Source organism: Caloenas nicobarica, chromosome 2 (genome assembly GCF_036013445.1).
Source record: "Caloenas nicobarica isolate bCalNic1 chromosome 2, bCalNic1.hap1, whole genome shotgun sequence".
NCBI classification, from domain to species: domain Eukaryota; kingdom Metazoa; phylum Chordata; class Aves; order Columbiformes; family Columbidae; genus Caloenas; species Caloenas nicobarica.
The window spans coordinates 63,432,576-63,456,352 of record NC_088246.1 but is presented as its reverse complement, the minus strand read 5'-3'; the positions used below and the strand labels follow the sequence as shown (position 1 = coordinate 63,456,352).

General features: G+C 41.9%; 2 protein-coding genes across 2 annotated transcripts in view; both read left to right on the top strand.

Moving 5' to 3' along the window:
* LOC135984999 (glutamic acid-rich protein-like) overlaps positions 1-371 on the top strand; it is a gene marked incomplete at its 3' end in the record, with an annotated part of 3,526 nt that extends 3,155 nt beyond the window's left edge. Inside the window, exon 6 of the mRNA XM_065627920.1 lies at positions 57-371. Within this exon, the coding sequence (XP_065483992.1) occupies positions 57-371 (315 nt within the window). The remainder of the gene's footprint in view (positions 1-56) is intronic.
* Positions 372-1,332: 961 nt separating this feature from the next.
* On the top strand, positions 1,333-2,511 carry LOC135984998 (glutamic acid-rich protein-like; the record flags this gene model as incomplete). The annotated part of the gene is made up of 1 exon (XM_065627919.1): positions 1,333-2,511. A coding segment is annotated over one exon (1,179 nt), but the record flags the coding sequence as incomplete, so codon positions are not given.
* Positions 2,512-23,777: the final 21,266 nt, after the last annotated feature.

Below are 23,777 nucleotides of genomic sequence, written 5' to 3'. Positions count from 1 at the left end.
AAGACGAAGAAGATGAAGAAGACGAAGACGAAGAAGATGAAGAAGACGAAGAAGATGAAGAAGACGAAGAAGAAGAAGAAGACGAAGAAGAAGAAGAAGAAGAAGACGAAGAAGACAAAGACGAAGAAGAAGAAGAAGAAGAAGACGAAGAAGAAGACGAAGAAGACAAAGACGAAGAAGAAGAAGAAGAAGACGAAGAAGAAGAAGACGAAGAAGAAGACGAAGAAGAAGAAGAAGAAGAAGAAGAAGAAGAAGAAGAAGACAAAGAAGAAGAAGACGAAGAAGAAGAAGAAGACGAAGAAGAAGAAGACGAAGAAGAAGGAGAAGACGAAGAAGAAGAAGGCGAAGAAGACAAAGAAGAAGAAGACGAAGAAGAAGACGAAGAAAAGACGAAGAAGAAGAATACGAAGAAGAAGGAGAAGATGAAGAAGACGAAGAAGACGAAGAAGAAGAAGACGAAGAAGATGAAGAAGACGAAGAAGACGAGGAAGAAGAAGAAGACGAAGAAGACGAAGACGAAGAAGACGAAGAAGACTAAGAAGAAGAAGACAAAGAAGAAGAAGAAGAAGAGGACGAAGAAGAAGAAGAAGACGAAGAAGACCAAGAAGTCGAAGAAGACGACGAAGAAGGAGACGATGAAGACGAAGACGAAGAAGACGAAGAAGACTAAGAAGTAGAAGAAGAAGAAGATGAAGACAAAGAAGACGAAGATGACGAAGAAGAAGACGAAGAAGTAGAAGAAGAAGAAGATGAAGACAAAGACGACGAAGATGACGAAGAAGAAGACGAAGAAGACGAAGAAGAAGACGAAGAAGAAGAAGAAGAAGAAGAAGACGAAGAAGACGAAGAAGACGTAGAAGACGAAGAATACGAAGAATACGAAGAAGAAGAAGAAGAAGAAGAAGATGAAGACGAAGAAGAAGAAGAAGAAGACAAGAAGAAGAAGATGAAGAAGAACACGAAGAAGAAGAAGAAGAAGAAGAAGACGAAGAAGAAGAAGACGAAGAAGAAGACGAAGAATAAGAAGAAGAAGACGAAGAAGAAGACGAAGAAGAAGAAGAAGACGACGAAGACGAAGAAGACGAAGAAGAAGAAGAAGACGAAGAAGACGAAGGAGACGTAGAAGACGAAGAATACGAAGAATACGAAGAAGAAGAAGAAGAAGAAGATGAAGACGAAGAAGACGAAGAAGAAGACGAAGAAGAAGACGAAGAAGAAGAAGAAGAAGAAGAAGAAGAAGACGAAGAAGAAGACGAAGAAGAAGACAAAGAAGATGAAGAAGAAGAAGAAGAAGAAGAAGACGAAAAAGAAGAAGAAGAAGAAGACGAAGAAGAAGACAGAGAAGAAGAAGAAGACGAAGAAGAAGAAGAAGAAGAAAACGAAGAAGACGAAGAAGAAGTAGACGAAGAAGAAGAAGAAGACGAAGAAGATGAAGAAGAAGAAGAAGAAGAAGACGAAGAAGAAGATGAAGAAGAAGACGAAGAAGAAGAAGAAGAAGACGAAGAAGACGAAGAAGAAGAAGAAGACGAAGAAGAAGAAGAAGACGAAGAAGAAGAAGAAGAAGACGAAGAAGACGAAGAAGAAGAAGAAGACGAAGAAGAAGAAGAAGATGAAGAAGAAGAAGACGAAGAAGAAGACGAAGATGAAGAAGACGAAGAAGAAGAAGAAGAAGACGAAGAAGAAGACGAAGAAGACGAAGAAGAAGAAGAAGAAGAAGAAGACGAAGAAGAAGACGAAGAAGAAGAAGAAGACGAAGAAGAAGAAGAAGAAGAAGAAGAAGAAGACGAAGAAGAAGACGAAGAAGAAGACAAAGAAGATGAAGAAGAAGAAGAAGAAGAAGAAGACGAAAAAGAAGAAGAAGAAGAAGACGAAGGTGAAGACAGAGAAGAAGAAGAAGACGAAGAAGAAGAAGAAGAAGAAAACGAAGAAGACGAAGAAGAAGTAGACGAAGAAGAAGACGAAGAAGAAGAAGAAGACGAAGAAGATGAAGAAGAAGAAGAAGAAGAAGACGAAGAAGAAGATGAAGAAGAAGACGAAGAAGAAGAAGAAGAAGACGAAGAAGACGAAGAAGAAGAAGAAGACGAAGAAGAAGACGAAGAAGAAGAAGAAGAAGACGAAGAAGACGAAGAAGAAGAAGAAGACGAAGAAGAAGAAGAAGATGAAGAAGAAGAAGACGAAGAAGAAGACGAAGATGAAGAAGACGAAGAAGAAGAAGAAGAAGACGAAGAAGAAGACGAAGAAGACGAAGAAGACGAAGAAGAAGAAGAAGACGAAGAAGAAGACGAAGAAGAAGAAGAAGACGAAGAAGAAGAAGAAGAAGAAGACGAAGAAGACGAAGAAGACGAAGAAGAAGAAGACGAAGAAGAAGAAGAAGACGAAGAAGAAGACGAAGAAGAAGAAGACGATGAAGAAGACGAAGAAGAAGAAGAAGAGGAAGAAGACGAAGAAGACGAAGAAGTAGTAGTGTGTGGTACCATGGGGTATTTTCCAAAGGAGGACACATTTCAATGAGAAACATGCTTTTTCCTTCCAAAACTTGCTCCGCTGTGCTTCTTGGCCAGTGATGCAGGACAAGTGCTCCCATACCTGCCCTGCGCTTGTGTTGCGCGCAGGGAGAGCTGAAAAGTGGCAGCTCTGGATGGTGCAGCAAGTCTGGAGCCCTACCAAACCCAAGCTGGTTTGCACGGGCAAGAAATCCTGGGGGAATGGAGCCCAGGGAAGAGCAGAGCTCACTCCTGCTACAAACTTGCCCTGGGCAAGAGAGCCAGAGAGCACCAGGGCACAAGTGGTGCCTTGGAGGTGCAAGAGCAGCAGTCAAGAACTGAGCCAAAAGGGCCCAGAGGAGCCCTGACAAGAAGGGGCTGTGCTCAGTGCTACAGAGGACAAGAAGCAACCCCCGGGGTCCACCCGGGGAGCCTAGAAAGCTTCCTCCTCCCAGATGTAGGGCACGGGGGCCACCTTCGTGGAGCAGGAGCAGCAGGCCCCAGTCCACAACGGCCCAAAGGGGTCCTGGCAAGGGGCTGTGCTCCATGCTGCAGAGGAAGGCAAAAACCCCCAGGGACACTTCTAGGTCAATGTGGAGGAAAAAAAGCCTTCCTTCTCCCAGCTGCAGGACACAAGATGCCATCTTCGTGGTGCATGAGCAGCAGGCAATAACCGAACCCAAAGGGAGCAGAGAAGCCCTGACGAGTGGTCATGCTCAATACTGCAGAGGAAGGCAAAAAACCCCCAGAGACTAGTGCCAATCTCCCCGGGGGAAAATTCCTTCCTGACCCCAGCCAGTGCTGGCGATTGGCTGTTCCCCAAGCATGTGAGCAAGATCTGTCTTCTCATCCCACAGGCTAGTCACACCTCCCAGGAGATGCCCAAGCCCTAATGTCCCTCCACCTGGAGCCATCTCAGGTGCTTCTGAGGGTGGTAAAATGCCCCCAGCCTAATTGGCCTTGGGGGCAAGAATCATCCCCACACTTGGCATGATGCTCCAACTGGGATCCCTGGCAACAGCTCTACATCCTGTTTCTTACAGCTGCTGCCCCTGGATCTGCCAGGGATGAGAACAGTGAGCTCTGCAGTGCTCCTCAAGAAGGCTTTTGCTTGCTGTTGCCATTGCTCTCCAGCTGAAAAGGATTTCCCTCCATCAGATGAGCTTTGAAGGCAGCCTTGCAGCGGTGAACCTCCAGCAGCCTTGTCTAGCCTCCTCTGGTCTTTTTCCTTAAGCCCCCTCCAAGTGATTCCACTGGCTCCTCAAGGACTTGCACTCACATGTCTTCAGGCTGCCCTCGGGGCCAACTCTGGCAGCATGACACGGGAGCATGGTCCCTTTTATGCTGCCCCAGGGCATTGTGACTGCTGTGGTGGCACTGTGACATGGGGGTGACGTGGCTCCCCCTGCGCAGCCCCTCCTGCTGCCCATCCACCAGGCATCCTTCAGAATCTGGCCTTTGGGGTGCTGCCCCCAGACAACCCTGTGCCCAGGAGGCCATGGAGGCTGTCCCTGCCCTTGGTGGCCAGGCTCTGGGCACAACTGCTGGGCAGTCCTGTCAATTTGTCTGTACATTCCAACTTTGCAAACAAGGGCATTTATACCCCAAACAGTCCTTTGGCTGTAGGCATGCCAGAGGTGAAAGAAAGGGCTTCGTTGCCCTCTGCAGAAGCTTGCAGAGATGTAGAGAGCACCTAAGAGCAAGAAGCATTAAGGGAGATATTTTCTCCCAAGGACCCTCTGCTTTTTTAACTCTTGAATAATGAACCCAAGAGTTTTTCACTGTCTTGCTTCAATGCTGTGAAAGTTGTCAAGATCACTTGATATGATCCTTTCCACTGAGGGTGCATTGGTTTGGGGTCCCAGTCTCTGAGGAATGCCCTGTCTTCTGGTTTGAAGTTGTGAGCCAGTATTTCAAGCCACTGCAGATCCTGTAGAGTTTTACTCAAGGATATAAGGTAGAAGTTGAGGTCAAAACCCTCTTTTACATGCATGTCTCTGGGGACATATGGTATTTGGTAAGGTCATCCATACAGCAGTTCATAGGGGTTAACTTGAAGGTTGCCCCTAGGTTGGATTCTTATCCTAAGTATGGGTATTGGGAGGGCTTGCACCCAAGTCAGAACTATCCTGAAAAAGGATCATGTAGTACAAGGAGGTATTTATACTCTTTTGTTGGCAATTCTTTGAAATCAGTTTGCCAGAGCTCTCCAGGTACATTTCCAGATTTTATAGCTCCCATTACTACTTTGTTCATAGCATTTGGTTTATTTCTTTTACAAATGCTTCATTATTGTTCTACTGTTTGCACAATCAGTGCCATTTTAGGTCCTATGATGAACTTTTGTAAATGTTTTAACAGTGTTTCTGTACTCCAACGAGTTGCCTCATGTTCTTGTTTTATTATTTCCTGTAGGATGGGCTCAGGAACTACAGCTTGCCCAGTGGAGGTAATTGCCCATCCTCTAGGTTCAAAATTTGCACCTAGTATTTCAATCAACTGACAGTCTTTAGCCGCATATTCTGGTTTTTCTCTTGGCAGAGCTACATCTTGAAGGGCCACTAGGGCTAAGACTTTTTTCTCTAGTGTGCCTTTTTCTGCAGCCTCTTTAGCTGCTTGGTCAGCTAAATGATTTCATAATTCAAGTTCACTCTTAGATGCTTGGTGAGCTCTACAATGCATAACAGTGACCTGTGGGTTTCTGGACTCCTCCAAGCAGGGCTAAAATTTGTCTAGTGTGCTAGATCGCTGTCCCTTGAGCTGTCAGTAATCTTCTTTCTTTCCAAATAGCTACATGTTCATGAACTACTTCAAAGGCATATTTTGAGTCAGTCCAAATGTTCATGCGTTTTCCTTCACTCAATTCCAGGGCTTGAGTGAGTGCTATTAATTCTGCCTTTTGGGCTGATACGTCTGAGGTATCCCAATTAAATTACCTTATCCTAGGTGGTCACCGCATACCCTGATAGATGTTTTTCATTTTGGACAAAGCTGCTTCCATCATTATATAGCTCCCAGTCTGGGTTTTCTAAGGGAATATCCCTTAAATCTGGTCTACTAGAGTATACTTCTTCTATAGTTTGTAGACAATCATGTTCAGGAGCCTGTTCCACATAAACATAGCAGGGTTAACAATTGAGGTAGTTCTCAGTGTTGTATTGTTCTGTTCTAATAGAACCACCTGGTATTTGAGCATTCGACTTGGGGTCAGCCAGTCACCTTATTCAAGCACAGTAAGTACCACATGTGGAACATAAACAACAATATTTTGTCCCAAAGTTAATTTGCGAGCTTCTTGAATCAAGAGCCCTGGCTCATGTTGTCAAGTTGCTTGGAAAAGTAAGCCACGGCTCTTCTCTGGTCCACTAAAAACTGTGCCAGTACCCCCAGTGCTATAGCTTGTCTTTCATATGTGAGTAACTTAAAAGGATGAGAGGGGTCTGGCAGTCCCAGTGCTGGAGCCTGCATAGATGCTCACTTAAGATGCAGAAATGTGGCTCATGAGTCATCAGTCCAGACTATAATATCTTTTTGGGCCACCTTTAAGAGCTCATAGAGAGGTTTCAATAACAAGCTATAGTTGCTTATCCATAAGCGACACCACCCGACCATTTTGAGAAACGCGCATAGCTCTCTTATCGCCTATGGCTGCGGAAGTTTGCATATAGTTTCCTGGCGTTTCTGTCCCAGCCTCCTTTGACCTTTACGGATTTCAAATCCCAGGTAGGTAATGGTGGTTTTGACTACTTGGGCCTTTTTCTTGGACACTGGATATCTGCTCAGTCCCAGAAAGTTCAGTAGAGCTACAGTTTGATTCCAGAATTGTTGCTCCATCTCCTTGGCAGTTAGAATGTCATCTACATATTGCAGCAAGGCTCCAACAGGATTTTGGCTCCTCCATTCTTCTAGTTCCTTAGCTAGTTGATTCCCCAAAATTATGGGGATATTTTTAAAGCCCTGCAGGAGGACTGTCCATGTCAATTGAGTTTTTCTGCCCATCAAGTTTTCCCATTTGAAAGTAAACAATTCTTGGCTCTCACTGTTCAAGGGGATACAGAAAAAGGCATCTTTCAAATCTAATACTGTGAACCATTGCAGGTTTTCACTTAAGGTTGTTAGCAGAGCGTATGGATTTGCCACTACTGGGTGTATATCTTCTACTATTTTGTTAATGTCTCTGAGATTCTGCACCAAGCTATAATTTTTCCTGTTTGCCTTTTTAACTGGTAAAATGAGAATATTAAATTTAGATTCACATTCCTTCAATAGGGCATATTTTATAAACTTTTCTATAACGGCTCTCTAGCTTCAAAGGATATTGGTTTTGTCTTACCCGTCCCATCTCAGGTTTTAATCTGATTCTCACAGGTTCAGCTCTCTTTGATCATCCTGGTACTTCTCCAGCCCATACTATTGGAATGACTGCATTCTCAAGTGCTATTGACAGAGGATCCTTGTCTGGGTGGAGAGACTGCAACACAAAAAATAGAGGCTTCCATATATTAGGTTCTGGAATAATGACTTTCAATTTTTAAACTTAATTTCAGCATTTAATTTTTCTAATAAGTCCCTTCCAAGGAGGGACTTGGGAGCATTAGGTAAAGAGAGAAACTGATGGGTCATCCATTTTTTCCCTAGCTTGAATTCAATTAGGTTAAATAAAGGCCATGTTTCATGATTCCCTGTGGCACTGATAATTGTTGGAGACTCATTACTTAATTTTCCCTGCACAGTGTTTAACACAGAATAACTAGCTCTGTGTCAACTAAGAATCCTGTTTCCCTGCTCAGAGAACACCTCAACTATAACTAGAGGTTCTACTTGAGAAGAGTCCTCCAGTTCCCTTCAGTCATTTTTCGAGATGGCCATAGGGGGTTTGGGGGCCCTTTGGCTTTAGTTGCAGACAGTCCATCTTCCAGTGGCCCTCCTTTTTACAATAGGCAGACTGCTTAAGACCTAGTTCCCCAGGAGGGTTGGAGGGAGGCTGTCCATGTCTTCATCCCCTTCCCCTTCCTAGGGGTACCATTCCTTTAGAAATTCCTTCCGTCACTGCAACGACTCTTTGCTTGGTTACTTCTCACTGATGTTCTCTATTCCTATAAGGACCCCAAGCTACATCTAAGAACTTTCCAACATCATACTGGTCTTGTCCTTTCAGTTTCTGTAATTTTCTCCTGATGTCTTAAAATTAGAGTATGAAATAAAAAAACCCTTGATCCTTCCACCATCTGCCAGAAAGTAGAAAAGACAGTGTGCTTGCTTTCTGAAGTACCCCTGAAAATAGTGTCAACCGATTTTGTGCATTTTCTTCTTTAAATGTCGTTTATACAGAGAAGCAACTTGGATTCGCACTTCCTCTTTAGCACATTAAAAAGTCTTCACAGGTGTTCAGAGTTTAATAGTTTCAGTTCTCCTGTAGCTCAAGAACTAATATAAAAATAATCTCTTTCTGGTCTGTTACACAATATACATGGCATTAGGGGTACTGCTTTGCCACATTAAATACCTTCAGAAAAAGATCTTAAATTCAGCTCCACTGAAGCTAAATTTTTCTGTTGTTTTCTAGGGTTGATAGATTTTTTCCACATACTGTAACACATCCTCATTTTCTTTTCTAAGAAACCAGAATGCATTAATTCTGTAAAAGTGCCCTAAACTGTCTGGCAGCACTAGTATGTTTAATATTCCTTCACAGAGCAAGTTTCTCATCCTAAGCACTTCATTTTGTATTGTGCTGCCACAGGAATTTTAAATAATAAGCAGAGTCATTAAAAACTTAGTCTATTTAATTTAGAAGGATCAAATTCACAAATAATAGTTTTTCAAAAGCTACACCATGCTGTTCTTTTATGTGACTTTCTGTCCAATTAAAAATTAAAGATTATTTTTCCCTGGCTCTATTTTTATATATTTTGCCCAATCTCTTCTTTTTAATAGAAGGCACTTTTATCATAAGCTGATAAAAAACTGGAGTCATAAATTAAAAATGCAGGAAGTACAGATGCATATGAATACTAATCTAAGTGTTTCTGCCTCATAAATAATGTCAGGCATGCTCCTTTCAGCAACAGAGTGCACACCAAGGCAAATTATTCTTTCTTAGATGATATGGTATGTTTTGCTTCATGAATGAGCAACAGACTGTTCAGTCCAAAGACATCACAGGACAGCAAGGACTCTTTGCACCAGGTGGCCAATATTCATAAAGATATTTGGATGCTTATTGGGATTTAAACTAAATAAACTGGACAGCAAACTCCAATGACATCAGTTCACCTGAGTGCTTTAGACATGCTCAACTCAAATTCTGACAGTTTGAAATGCAGCATCTAACTTTCCAAACCTAAGGATTCCTCCAGCTCACACCCATGGGAGTGAGATCACAATTCAGCTCTTAGCATTTTCTCTAGGCAGACATTTTTGTCAGAGCAAATCTATTTAATAACAGTAATCCACTAGAGCATGAATAATGTTGATTACATGTGTAGCCTTAGACTGACCCCCTTGTCTGTGAGTGCTCTTAATGGAGTCATTTGATGTCAGCCTAATAAATACTACCTTCATGTTGCCTGATGTTAATTTAACGAGTCACTCTACAGTGTTTCACTTATCCATCAAATTCATATACCAAGCACCACTAGGGCAGAGAATAGGAGTCTGAGTTTTATTGTTAAGGCTGCTTGGAAGCCAGGTCCTGTGAAGTGGGGTAACCAATATATCCTAAGAGGAACCTGGTAAATGTATTTGTATCTGTCTTTGGCCCTTTTATAAATGGCAGAGAAGCACATGCATGCACATAATTGCATAAGATGCACACTTCTCTATGGAATTTGAACTAATATACTGGTGGTACTTTAAAATAAAGGGGATATATATTTACCTTACTAATTAATTTATGAAAAATACACAAACTATCTCTTGTTTTCTTACAAGTGAGGTCTCAATCTCCTCTTAATCTTAAACTGGACATTAAAGCAGTCATTTTTACCAAACAGCCTGAAGCAGGAGCTCCTCTGTGAAGTCCTGATATCTTTTCAAACCTCAAGTAATGGTAAATGGAGATCACATTAGCTATTTGTATCTCTCTCTATAGTAGATTTCACAGTGCAGTCTCTCATGGTTTGCGGGGCTTTTATGGTGTATGCTATGATTCCTGTAGTCTGAAAATGGCAGTGGCATTTGTATAGTTCCTGGCAGGTTCTTTATTTGCAGTGGCATACCCATAACTGAAGCTAGGCAAGCTCTGTTAAATTCACAGTAAGTTCAAGGATTTTCTGTGAGGCAATGAAGAACTGCTAGTCAGAATGCTGCAACCTGCATTTCTCAAGGAAATCTGAAAGGTAGGAAAAGGTAAAGGAAAAAGTTTCACTGGTGCCATGATAGCCTCTTTTGAGAAGCGACTTTAATGTGGTGTTTATGCTGCTTGTGAGAAGGGACTTTACTGTGGCTTTTTTGCTGCTTTTGTCTATGCATGCACACTGTGCATTCTTCAGTGCTTTGCTGAAAAATGAAGCACTTCTGTGTGCCATATCATGTGTACCTGAAACCCAGCATACATGAATCTAGCAGATGTTGCCTATGAAAACCACAAAAATCTGGCAAACTCTTTCAAAAAACAAAGTATCTTTTTAAAATTTCCAGTCTGGAAAGCAAGCACAGATAACCATTCCCATTTTTTCCATGGTTTCTCAGAAAACAATGAGTACCTGTAGGCTTCTTGAAAAATAATATCACCAGTGGGAAAGGAAATCTTAAATTTTAAGCCCACTTGCCTCGTCTAAATAAACCCACAGAATAACATGGCATGCCCACGAGCTCAGGTGGACCCATGGATGAGGACCAGCTGAATGCAACTGGCAAGGCATCTGCAGCAAGGGCATTAATGCAATCTCTCTCCTCCGGGGAGCCCCTGGGGTCAGGGAGCCGACCAGTCCCTGGGCAGGGTGGATTATGCTGTGTGGGCCAAGTGGGGGCTGACAGCCCTTGGTTAGCATGGGGAAAGTGAGACCATTGCCCTGTACCACCCAGAATGGACTAGGATATTGCACTGGAAAGGTGGGCTTTCCTCCAGCTTCCAGCATCCACCCTGTGTGTGGGGTGCTCCCAGAGAAGATGTGAGGGGTTAGTTTTCCTCGCTGCTCCAGCTGTCTGCCTTTAGTGGAACTCACCCTGAAATAGGTACAGAGAAGAGTGTCCTCCACAGCACAGCTTGATAATGAGGGTTCTGCTAGAGTCCAGCCATGTGTTTGTGATGGACTGTAGTTCCCACATATTCACATCTCAGCATTTTCAAATGATGTTCAGTAATCACTTTTCTCTTTCTCCTTTTGCATCTTGCACAGTCCGCTCTCAAATGTCTCCAGGGAGTGTTGTAGGGCTGCTGCTGTATTTAACAGCAGAGTAGATGGTGAATGAAAGATTTAACTCATTGTTTTGCTTGTGGTTGTGGAAGTATTTAGAAAGACAAAAGGTCATGCAGAATGAGAAAGGGGTTCTGGTGTGCTTTCAGCTAGTCACTTTTTTCAGAAGGCAATGTGACTTGCTGGTGGGATTTTATTGAGACAATACATGATGGTATTCACAATGGTAATGTTTTAAAGATGTGTGTCTTCTAAGAATGCATAGCTCTACATATAAAGTATGAATGTATCTGAAGTATTCTGATTTTTCGTTAACAAATCTTTATATAATCATAGAATTATTTTGGTTGGAAAAGACCTTCAAGATCATCAAGTCCAACTGTTAAACTAACACTGTCACTAAACCATGTCCCTAAGACCCTCACCTACATGTCTTTCAAACACCTCCAAGGGATGGTGACTCAACCACTTCCCTGGGTAGCCTGTTCCAATGCCTGACAACCCCTTCCATGAAGAAATGTTTCCTAATGTCCAATCCAAACCTTCCCTGGTGCAACTTGAGGCCATTTCCTCTCATCCTATGCAATACTTTGCACAGTTTCTGCTCTCCAAGCCTGCCACCTACACTGCTGTTATGATCAATAATATTTGTTATAAGAAAATGACTCATTACAACAAAATACAGAATCCTATTTGACTCTTTTTCTCTTTTTTGTTACTTTTTTTTTTTTCTTAAGCATAACTATTTCTCAAATGGAAATTCTGCATAAGCATCCATGTCTGCAAGTAAAGCTTTGAGTTTGTGCAGCGATTGTAATGATTTTTGCTTCACTGCACCACACGTTGGCATCTTCAAAGCAAAGTTCCTGGCATGAGTTGATTTATATAATCTATTGAATACTCCACTCAAAAAGTGCACCCTATCCTTAATTGAATGATACATGACCTAAACATGTCTCTGCCTGTTCTCACTTTGAGTGGTGCTGAGACAATGTATTTCCATGAGCTGCACAAGTATTCTACTATCCAACTCCAGGCAATGCTTTGGAGCACCATACCTGGGATTGTAACTCACAAATTTCCCAACTTTCTTTTTCTGATCTTAAAATCACAAAAACAATGTGAGAGGGCTCTCATGTGCTGCAAGGATAAAATGCAGGTATATGCCAGACTTGTGAAATGAGCTCTTTGGAAACATTCTACAAAGTAACATACCATCTGAACAATGTTTCTGTGAATTAGGACAGGTATGGACTCAAGAAAAATCATGGTGTATTAAAGAAAAAAGCTGCATTTTTTCAGCTAACTTCATGTTTTGACTAATACGATGTTTGAATATTTCTTCAATATTTTTCTCTGTGCCCTTTTAGCTCCTAGTACAACAGAGTCTTCATCCAAGATAGTGACTCCTTTGCTGCACTACTAATTAAAATGATCTCACACTAACAAAAAAAGGAATTGAAAGCTGTGGAATTAGAGGTGGCTTATGATATATCAACTTAGGCTTATTCTGAAAACAAGCATCAGACACCCATGTTCCACGAAGTGTGTGATATACCTTAACTGATGCTGGAGCACTCCTCTTGTTCAATCAGGTGGAAAATGTGTGAGTTAAAAGTGTGTATTCAAAGCTCCCAGTACAGCAAGTGGAAAACAAATATATTTGTATCTCAAAAAGCCAATGTTAATAGTAGCTTTTTTTTTTCTCCCCTCTTCTCCAGCTCATGGCTTTAAAGGTCAGTGGAGTTCTGCCCTTGACCTGAACAGTTTTTCATTCTTGATGCTATTTTAGAAAGTAAAGTTATACATTCATTTGAGTTTTTTGAGAAATTATGCTGCTAGTATCATATTTGTGAAACATTTTGAAGGTCTAAACAGTGAATTTCACTGTTCCCAATGTAACTAGATAAAGGGTTTTCTTCTAAGGCCTTCTTACTAGCTATTAATTAGATAAAGGGTTTTCTTCTAAGGCCTTCTTACTAGCTATTAATTAAAAATTATATTAGAAAGAAATATTACTATTTGGAAAAAAGTAGCAATGAAAAAATTAATTTTCAGATTTATATATTATTTATGAACTACATGAAGAATTATCCTAGGTCTGTTATATTTATTCATTCTCACGCATCCTGATAAGCCCTGCTCACATTGGGGTTTGAGATTTGTGAATGCTTCATTATTTCATTTAATAAAAGTTAAATTATCTTCTTGCTTTTCCAAGGGCTATTTTGTTAATGGAAACTCAAAATAGGTAGGAGAAACTGGTACAATTAAAGATGCTTTTGAGGGCCATGATGCTACACTGAATGCAGATTCAAAGGCATGTGGGTTGTGTCTCCTCAGAGAAGCTGTGGCATCTGTTGAGACCCTCCCCTGAATGCCTGGCTGTCCCCATTTGAAGGCCGGCAAGGCATTATGGCCACATTCTGTGAGGAAATTCCTATTTAGAAATGGCACCTCCTGACTTCCTGGGTCAAGACTCTTCATACTAGCAACATTTTGTGGTAACTTCTTGACTCCTTTAGTACTACTTGAGCTGTGCACTTAAGAAAGCAGGAGCTTTGATATTCTCACTACAATTGCTGAGGCTAGTTACACATGTAAATCCAGTGACAGCAACTGAACTACAGCCTTGCTTTAGTGGGACATATTCTAAGAAAGAAAACTCTCTTTACTCAGTGATGCACAAGAACGAATGAACACAACTTTGACTCTGCTTCAGGCTGAATTTCCAAAGCTTGGCACTGGAAAAGACAGTTCTTCAGTTACAACCTGTGCATGTGCAGATAAAATCACTGTTCCAGTCAGAAGCACGAAATCCCACAGCATTTATATTTACTATTCGAAGTTCAATGACGGTTTTAAGAAGCAGTCTCAAATTGCAGCATGTACCATACTGTCTCTGATGTAGCCTCCAGGAACCTCTGTGCCCTTTTCAGGAAACTAGCATTAGGTATTGGTGCAGCTGTTATCATCTGAGTGGTTTATTTATCCACTGCCTCAGCTTCCACTTAATTTTGAGACAAAGCAGGTGTTCTTAAAAATCATAACTTACATGCAGTAAAGTACATGTACTTACATGTAACATACTATTCTAAATGCGTATATTTGATCTGGCACTCAGATTGCAGGTACCTACGTAGCTGTGTGATGTTGGGTTTTGTGACGAGGTTGATGTATTATCTGAAATTTAACAAGCTTGTTATGAACAAGGCTAATGGGGATAAATCTTATCTTGCTGTGATGGCTTGTTAAAGCCATGAAGAGAGGTCAGCAAGAGGCATGACTTATTTCAAACACGCCATTCATAAAGGCACAAATTGGTAAGTCTTTAAAAGTTCGGGTTTTCAAGCTGCAATTAAGGAGATTTTAACACTGAGTTCCTCTTCAGGGCATATTTCCCTCTTTGCAAAAGTCCCTCAGAATACTGGTTTTATAATAGGTCTCAAATACAACTTGAGTAACAAACTGGCTTTGCATGCCTTCTACTACAGAACTTAAATTTCCTGTTTAATTGCAGCTGCTTGCCCATTAATAAAAATAATATGATTATGAACAATGAAGCCATAATTGGGAACTATCAAAAGTTCAAAAATGACAATTCTGTTACTAGCAAAGTAACTAACACTGTCAGCCACATAATGTTTCAGATGGAAGCCCTGTTCTTTCTTAATATTTTTAATATTACATTACTGTAGATTATTGTAAATACAAATACTAATCCTTTCTCATCATTGTCTCCTCCTGTTTCATCCTGTCTCCTCTTATTCACAGTGCTTAAGTTATTCACAGAACTCAAAAACAGAACTCACAGAACATCAAAACCTAAGTTTTTGATGACCTTTTGACTGTGCTGATCCCATCATGTTGATACTACTTTTGCTAGTGATTCTCTTAAATTCTTGGTAGGATTTGTGTGAACCTTTTGTTAAGTCTTTGAAAAAAAGATATGTTTGTGTTTTGTAGTGCTGTAGGAAAAAATCCTGAGTAACTTGGAAAAAGCAGATAGAAAAAAACCCCACCTTTTTCATGTAGAAATAAAGAAAGTGATGTTAGACTGATGCTCTCATACCTTGTGTGGGTTTTGTTGTTGTTGTTTTGTTTTGTTTCATTTTGTTTTTCAACATTTAAGATGGGTAGTACTATTTCCCCATATTGGTTACCCCTATTTTCAAAAACAGATCAGTGCTAAATCTCTTCCAGAGTTTCCTTCTTCTGTTGTGTCTTGGTAATAAACTCCATCTTCCCCTTTGTTCAGTTAAAGCACAGTAACAGGACGTTCTGCACTTCTCAGCATGGAAGATACAGCAAGATTAAGGGGAATCACCAAGAAAACCAGAAACATGGATGGCTATGAAACTGAACATCTGAAACCGTCCTTGATAATATCAGGATTGGTACAACACTGTGAATCAAATGGAAACATTGGCCAAGTTTGAGGAAAAGCAAAGAATGACTGCAGGGTCATCCTTTTTTACAAGAACATTTGCATCGCTGTCTTGTAAGTGGACAAGAACAATATGGGAGCATGGGTGCACTGGGAAGGCACTTCAATGGACCTGGATTTCAGCATTAGCAAGACTGCTATTACAGATATTCACTGTCTTGCAGTAAGTTTGTTTCACAAGTGGGTCTGTAACAAGCGGTCTTCAGAGGGCCATCTTACATTAGTTATCAGGGGTCTCTGAAAGGCCAGTGAATCTCTTAAGGGCTGGAGAGTATTTATTTCTCACTGGATATTCTACATACATTCAGTGCCCAGTGCTACAGAAGACAAATGCTGGGGTAATTTCTCCCTGGGTGGAGAAATTCAGCCATCAGTGATTTACAGAATAAACTCAGTAGCAAGATAATCAAATAAAGTTATTTATGCCACTGAACCTGGCATAGACTTAAACCTGACAGTCATCCTGTTGGATGTCAATCTATTGTGTGACAATGATAAAATCATGCATTCAGTATTCAGGCATAGACGTGCTAACATAGAAAATGGCTAGTGTTATTAAAAAAAATATATGATCTGGTGTGCTGCACAGAAGCATGCTAGCCAGAATCTGCAAGGCTTATTTTGTTCACATATATAATTACTCTCTTCTAAATTCTGTTCTTTATTAAAATTTCTATTAACTGGTTTCCAAGCCCTACGACATTTCATAGAATCATAGAACCATTTAGGCTGGTAAAGACCCTTATGACCATTGAGTCCAACTGTAAACCTACAACTGCTAAGTCTACTACTAAACCATGTCCCTAAGCACCATGTTTACAGTCTTTTAAATATCTCCAGGGATGGTGACTCAACCACTTCCCTGGGCAGCCCATTCCAATATATGATAACCCTTTGTCGTGGTTTGATTGCGGGGTGACAGTAAAACTGTGGCAGATGTATTGTTAACCCCCTCTTCCCCCGCACCCCCTGTTCGCCCGTCCCTCTCCCCGCTTCCCACTAAGGACAGGCAATTGGGAGGGAAAGAAGGACAGAGAGAAGAGAGTTGGAAAAATTAAAATTTTTTTACTAATGCTACCAATAAAAATAGAGAAAATAATACAAAATATACAAAACCAATCTTCAAAGTCCCGGCAACTGCTCCGGCAGGTGTAGGACCGGCACCCAAAGTCCTGGACTGGACTCGGCAGCCAACCGGAACTGGATTTAGTCTGTCACTGGGCCTCAGTTCACAGGGACAACTCGCAAGGTCCTCTCCCAATGTCAGCCATAAGGGAAAGGGACAAGATCCTCGTGATCTCCCACTTTTATACGAAGTATGACGTGAATGGGATGGAATACTTTAGTTGGTCAGTTTTTTGGTCACTTCCTTCAGTTCGCTGCTCTCGCGAGATGTGCATCCAACCTTATCAATGACCTTGCATTCCATTGCTATGTCTACCAAAACATGTATCTAGCTTTCAGGAAAACTGCAGTTATTTAGAAGGCTGACAAGGAAATTCACTAAAAGAGAAACTTGTTTTTAACAAAACCAGGACACCCTTTCAGTCAAAAAATTTTTCCTAATATCCAGTCTAAATCTCCCCTTGCGCAACATGAGGCCATTTCCTCTCATCCTATCACTTGTTAACTGGGAAAAGAGACTGAAACCCACCTTATTACAATCTCCTTTCAGGTAGTTGTAGAAAGTGATAAGGTCTCCCCTCAGCCTCCTTTTTTCCAGGATACACAACCCCAGTTGCCTCAGCAGCTCTTCATAAGACTTGTGCTCTACACCCTGCACCAGCTTTGTTGCTCTCCTTTGGATGCACCCCAAACCCCAATGTCTTTCTTGTTGTGAGGGGTTCAAAACTGAACACAGTATACAAGACGGGGCCTCACCAGTGATGAGTACAGAGGGACGATCACTTCCCTAGTCCTGCTGGCCACACTATTTCTGTGCTGTTGGGCTTATTGGCCACCTGGGCACAGTGCTGGCTCATATTCAGCTGGCTGTCAATCAACACCCCCAGGTTGTTTTCTGCTGGGCAACTTTCCAGCTGCTCTCCCCTGAGCCTGTAGCGCTGCCTGGGGTTGTTGTGACCCAAGTGCAGGACCCAGCACTTGGCCGTGTTGAATTTCATGCAAATGGCCTTGGCCCATTGATCCAGCCTATCCATTTCCCTCTGAAGAGGGATCCCTCAAGCAGATCAGGACTCCCACCCCACTTGGTGTCATCTGCAAACTTACTAAGGGTGCACTTGATCCTCTTGTCCAGGTCACTGATAAAGATATTAAACAGAATTGGCCTCAATACTGACCCCTGGGGAACACCACTTGTGACCAAACACCAACTGGATTGAGCTCAGTTCACCACAGATCTTTGGGCCTGGCCATCTGGCCAGTTTTTTACCCAGTAAAGAGTATGCATGTCCAAGCCATGAGCAGCTAATTTCTCGGGGAGAATGCTGTGAGAAGCAGTGTCAAAGGCTTTACTGAAGTCCAGGTAGACAACATCCACAACCTTTCCCTCATTCAGTAAGTGGGTCACTTTGTCATAAAAGGAGATCAGCTTAGTTAAGCGGGACCTGCCTTTCATAAACCCACGCTGACTGGACCTGATCACCTGGTTGTCCTGTATATGCCATGTGGTGATACTCAAGATTACCTGTTCCATAACCTTCCCTGGCTCTTTATAGCCCTTCTTATAGACGGGTGTTACCTTTGCTAATCTCCAGTCAAGTTAGACCTCCCTGGTTAGCCAGGGCTGCTGAAAAATTATGGAAAGTGGCTTGGTGAGCAACTCTGCCAGCTCCCTCAGAACCCTTGGGTGGATTCCACCCAGCCCCATAGACTTGTGTGTGTCTAAGCAGTGTAACAGGTCATTAACAATTTCCCCTTGGATTATCGGGGCTTCATTTTGCTTCCTGTCTCTGTCTTCCATCTCAGGGGTCTGGGTACCCCAACAACAATTGGTCTTACTATTAAAGACTGAGGCAAAGAAAGCATTAAGTACCTCAGCCTTTTCCTCATCCTTTGTCACTATGTTTCCCCCATATCGAATAAAGGATAGCCTTCCTTTTTTTTGTTAATGTATTTATAGAAACATTTTTCATTATCTTTTACCACAGCAGCCAAATTAAGTTTTAAGTTCTTATGATATCTTTGTAGTCCTCCTGAATTGCCTGCCCCTTCTTCCAGAGGTCATAAAATCTCATTTTTTTTCCTTAGTTCCAGATGAAGATCTCTGTTCAGCCAGGCCAGTCTTCTTCTCTGTCAGCTCACCTTCCAGCACATGGGGACAGCCTGCTCCTGTGCCTTTAAGATTTCCTTCTTGAAGAATGACCAGTTTTCCTGGACTCCTTTGCCCTTCAAGACTGCCTCCCAAGGAACTCTGTCAACCAAGCCCCTAAACAGGCCGAAGTCTTCCCTTCAGAGGTAGCAGTTCTGCTGACCCCCCTCCCTACATGTCCAAGAACAGAAAACTCAATAATTTCAAGATCACTATGCCCAAGGCAGCCTCTAGCCATTCACATTACCCATAAGTCCTTCTCTGTTTGCAAACAACAGGTCCAGTGGGGTGTTTTCACTAGTTGGCTCACCGACCAGCTGTGTCAGGAAGTTGTCTTCCATACACTCCAGGAGCCATCTGGTAAATTGAAATCCCCATGAGAACAAGGGCTAGCAATTGTGAGACTTCTCCTAGCTGCTTATAGATGATTTCATTTGTCTATTCATCCTTGTTTGGTGGTCTGTAACAGACTCCCACCATGATATCTGCCTTATTGTCCTTCCCCCTGATTCTTACCCATAAATACTTGACCCTTTCATCACCCTCATCAAGCTCTAGACAGTTAAAACACTCCCTAACATACTGGGCTACCCCACCTATTCTCTTTCCTTGCCTATCTCTTTTGAAGAGTTTATAGCCATCCATTGCAGTCCTCCAGTTCTGTGAGTCATCCCACCATGTTTCCATGACTGCAATTATATCATAGTTTTCCAGCTGCACAATGGCCTCCAGCTCCTCCTGTTTGTTGCCCATGCTGTGTATATTGGTGTAGATGCACTGTAGTTGGGCTATTTGCCTTGGCCACCTTTTTCGGGGGGAGAAGCCCTAATTCCTATGTGACTGCTCTCAGGTTCTTCCATGGTTTCTAACGCATCAATAACCCTTGTGTCTTTGTTACCATGTGGATCTCCATCCTTCACCCCTCCTGAGACGGCTAAGGAATATTCATTGTTGTTCTGGTTTGCTTGGTTTTTCACCCTTTTGCATTCGACTTTACATATGTGGACTGTATCCTCCAGTCTCGTCAGTTTAAAGCTCACTTCACCAGATTTGCTAACCTGTTGGCAAAGATTTATTTTCCCTTCCTAGTCAGGTGGATCCCATCTCTCCCTAGCAGGTTATAGTCATCAAAGAGTGTCCGATGATCATGAAAGCCAAACCCCTGGCGATAGCACCAACCACATAGCCAAGTGATGATTTGCATGATGCATCTGTTCCTTCCTACGTCCTTTCCTCTAACTAATAAAACAGAGGAAAGTATAACTTGAGCACCAATCCCTTTCAATTTCACATCCTAGAGTTTTGCAGTCTTGCTTGATTCTGCCCAGGTTCTGACTTGCCATGTCATTTGTGCCCACATGGAAGAGTAATAGTGGATAACAGTACATGTTTCTAACAAGTTGTGGCATTCTCTCAGTAATACCCCAGACCTTAGCACCTGGAATGCTGCAAAGTTCACATGATATCTTGTTGGGCCAAGAAATGAGTGCCTTGGTGCTCCTTAGCAGAGAGTCATCCACTATGAGCATTCGTGGTTTCTTTCATGGTTTCTAGTGTGTGCTGCTGGTGTGGTTTCTCTCTGCAGAGCTTGCTCATAGGTGTTTTCAGGTGTTAAGACATAATATCTGTTCCTGGTTGTTATGCAGGAGGGCGGAAATTGAAGCGGAGTTCTGTTCTTCTGCGTCACCAAGGTCCACAGTGCCTCATTCTGAGTAACATCAACCATAACAAACTGACTGTGAAACCACTCATCTATCTCTACTTCAGCCCTTCTAATACTGCACAGTCTTCTCACTGTCTCCTGCAACTCTGCACCTACTGCGATAGATCCTTGATTTGTTTGCATCTTTCACAGGTACTTGCTTGTGACACAGGAGAAAGGTCTGGACATTCATCGCAACCTGAGGTCTGGACCACAATCTCCTTCCTTAGCAGTTCTGTCTGGGTGGAAGTATTGGATATCTCACAGGTTGTTGCTGCAGAAACCCCACCTTTCGCTCTGAGACGAGTGTCCACTGTTCTACTAAGAAGGGCAGATGGAGCTGACCAGTAACAGGAAAAGGGTGTCCCTCCTTGCACAAGCTGCCGCACCACGTCTTGGTTGTTAGCGCTCCCTAGGGCTGCCTTTTATACTATGGGTTTTTGGCTGCTGTTGCCCTGTCCTCACCCAGGTCTGGTCAGACTTTCTTGCAAGAGCTGGTGGCTCCTGGAAGCTCACTCCACTGCCCTGGTATTTCCCTGGCTGAGGAAATCCTCCTGTACACCATTACCAGCTGATTGACTCAGCAAGTGTCTCCTGCAATTTTCCAGCAATTGCCCAAGAAATCAATCATTCCTCACCCAAATTTGAAAGTTCTCAGAGGATATTTAGGAGATCAAATGACCTGCATGAAGGCTTTGGTTCTTTGCAAGGTCACTGCATCTCCTTAGCAGCGCACTAACAAAGCAGTTTCTCTTCTAGTCTGTCTATGCTATCTAATCTGTAAGACAGAGGTGTCTATGTTTTGAACAGAAACAAAGCCAAGGTCACACAGCTCAGGCTTTTGGAAAGTACAAATGACAAAAAATGCTAAGAAAAGTCACACTGCTTTTGCTTATGTGTTTTACTCTACAAGATTATCTCACATATCTAAATGTGGAATAATTAATCAACTGCTTTTTCACACAGAGGACCCGCGTGGTTAAAACAAACAAACAAGCAAACAAACAAACACTGCTAGTGCAATACTAGATAATGAAGCAGAGAAACTTAGTTTGTTCATTTTAGCCCAAGCTATTGTCTGTCGTAATCCCAAGGCTTGACTTTTCCCTTGGCATGACTAATCTTTCTTTATACAGTCTCAAGGATATGGAGCTCTGCCCATATCCCCCTGCCCAAGAGAACATGTGAGATGCAGCAAAACTTGCAGACCTCAAAGGTCAAATTCCAGGGCACAGGAGAGCAAACTGTGGGCCTGCTAAACAATGCAATAACCTGTAGGAGATCTTGGTTATCCTTCTGTCCTCTCAGTTCTCATTTCAATCCTCCACAGTGTCAGTTCATATCTTAACCTTTTTTTTTGATGTAATAAAATAGTCTTGGAAGCTTCCCTGACTAGTTTTCAGTTATAATATTTAATTCTAAATTTCTTTGCTTTGCCAGCAATTGTCTATGATATTTTAAAACTTGTTTTCTGTTTAGAATGGCTTAAACAACTTTTTTTGACAAACTGGTTTTATTTCTTCATCTTTGCATTGAAAAGAGATCTATATCAGGCACCTGTGTGTATTGAGATGTATTCTAAAGTATCCTACAGATTAATTAATTTGTCAGCCAGAAGCGTTCAGTGACTACATGGACAGAGGAGCTTCCCTCAGCCAGCTGGCATGAGAAAACATTCCAGAAGAGCTTCTTGCCTCCAAATGCCCAGTGCTCCCACCCCCACCTCATCAAACAAATAGCTTTTGCAGTATGCATGGAGGTACATCAAATTGAGGTTATTTTGAACCAAGGGAAGGGAATACATTCCAAACTCCTAAGGCCTTGATAGAGAATATGTAGCTGCCAGTGCCCTTTCTCTTTGTAAGGGAGGGATCCAGACCAAACTCTGCCACTGGCCACAGTTGTTTTGTTTGGCATTCACTATTCAGAGAGTGGTATTCAGGCTGAACGAACTGGTCCCTTTTTCCTTTTCTACAATAAATGTTAGGCTTTGGCTGCAGCTGTAGAGCCCAATTTTAGAGGGAACTGGGATGCATCCCACTGATGGTAGGAGTTACAAATTAGGTCAAGAAATTCTGAACTGAAGTAGGTGTTGGTGTTTATTTTTGTTTTCTTATTGTCTAGTAAAATGAAGGAAATCTGCCTGCATTCAATAATTCCATGCTTTGACTGGACTACGAAGGCTGCCTCTAGACCTGTGTTCACTTAATCATACAGACTGTAACCTTGGTGAAAATCTGGCTCCCGCAGTTAACAGCAAACTTCCAATCGATTTTGAAAAGCTAACCTGAGAGTTTGACCAAAAGTCAAATTTAGTCTGGCAAGGAATGCAGGAGGCCTACTACTTTTGTAATTTTGGCTACCTGGTGGTGATATCATGACTGCATCTGACCATTACATTGCACCCCAAGGCTAGGGTTACATTTCAGAAAACACTCCACGACTACTAAATACATTGTGCATAGCCCTCTCTTCTGTATGAACACATTCAATGCATGGTCCCCTTTGATCTACATTTCCTACGGCTATTTGTTACAGTTATTCTTCCTAACCTTACAATCACTCGCATCAGCAGGCCAGATTCACAGAAACATACGTGGCTTCATTTGGATGGGGTGCTGTGTCTCACTAAAGTTGGTTGAGATTTGATAGCCAAGACTAAGTCCAAATATTTAAAATACAATCACAGTCTTCACATCCTTCTAATATTTGAACATTTTGCTGAGCAGAGGAGAGAGATGAGCTTGTAACTACATTTAAGGAACATAAGTGATTTTTTTAATCACTGGAATACTGTTCCTAGTTCTGTATATATATTATCACTTCAGAAAGCAGAAGCAGAATGTTGTTCTTTTACTTTAAATGGATTTTCTTGAAGAGAAAGTCTAGGGGAAAAGGTAAATATCTTCACACAAATGATGGCCCTCTTATCCTTCCTCAGTGCCTATGCTGAAGCATTTCTGTGCCATGCATTATGGGACCCGTTTGTTCAGATGGGTGGGTTGAATTGTAGGATGATGGATTCCTTTGGTGATTACAGATGTCATCTATCTTTTCTAGTTGACATTTTCATCTTTCCTTTGGGGGACAATCAGATTCTAATTAATAAGGGTTAGAAAAAGCAATGCTTCAAAAAACACAGGGTCTATGCTCAGGTGTTCTTTTCATTCAGAACATTGATGATCTAGGTTTCAAGTACAGTTCAGCAATTCCTGCTCTTTTTGCCACTTTTAGCTCTCAAGCCACTTTACTGTTAACATTTCTGCCAGTGGAGTGGTACTGCAAGTTCTAAGGCTCTCTGTAACATATGTAGTAGGATCTTGACAGTGTAAAGCTTTCAGAAAAATGATGCTACTACACAATAACTACAACACCTCATATGAGAGACTAAGAAGTCAGATTTTCCAAAAGAACAGTATGATTTCAGAGTTTGTATCCTGATGCTGCAATTCCAAATTTTGCCTTATTTTTACTTCACTTTTGGTTAGACTCTGCTCTGATTAGCCTGCACAAA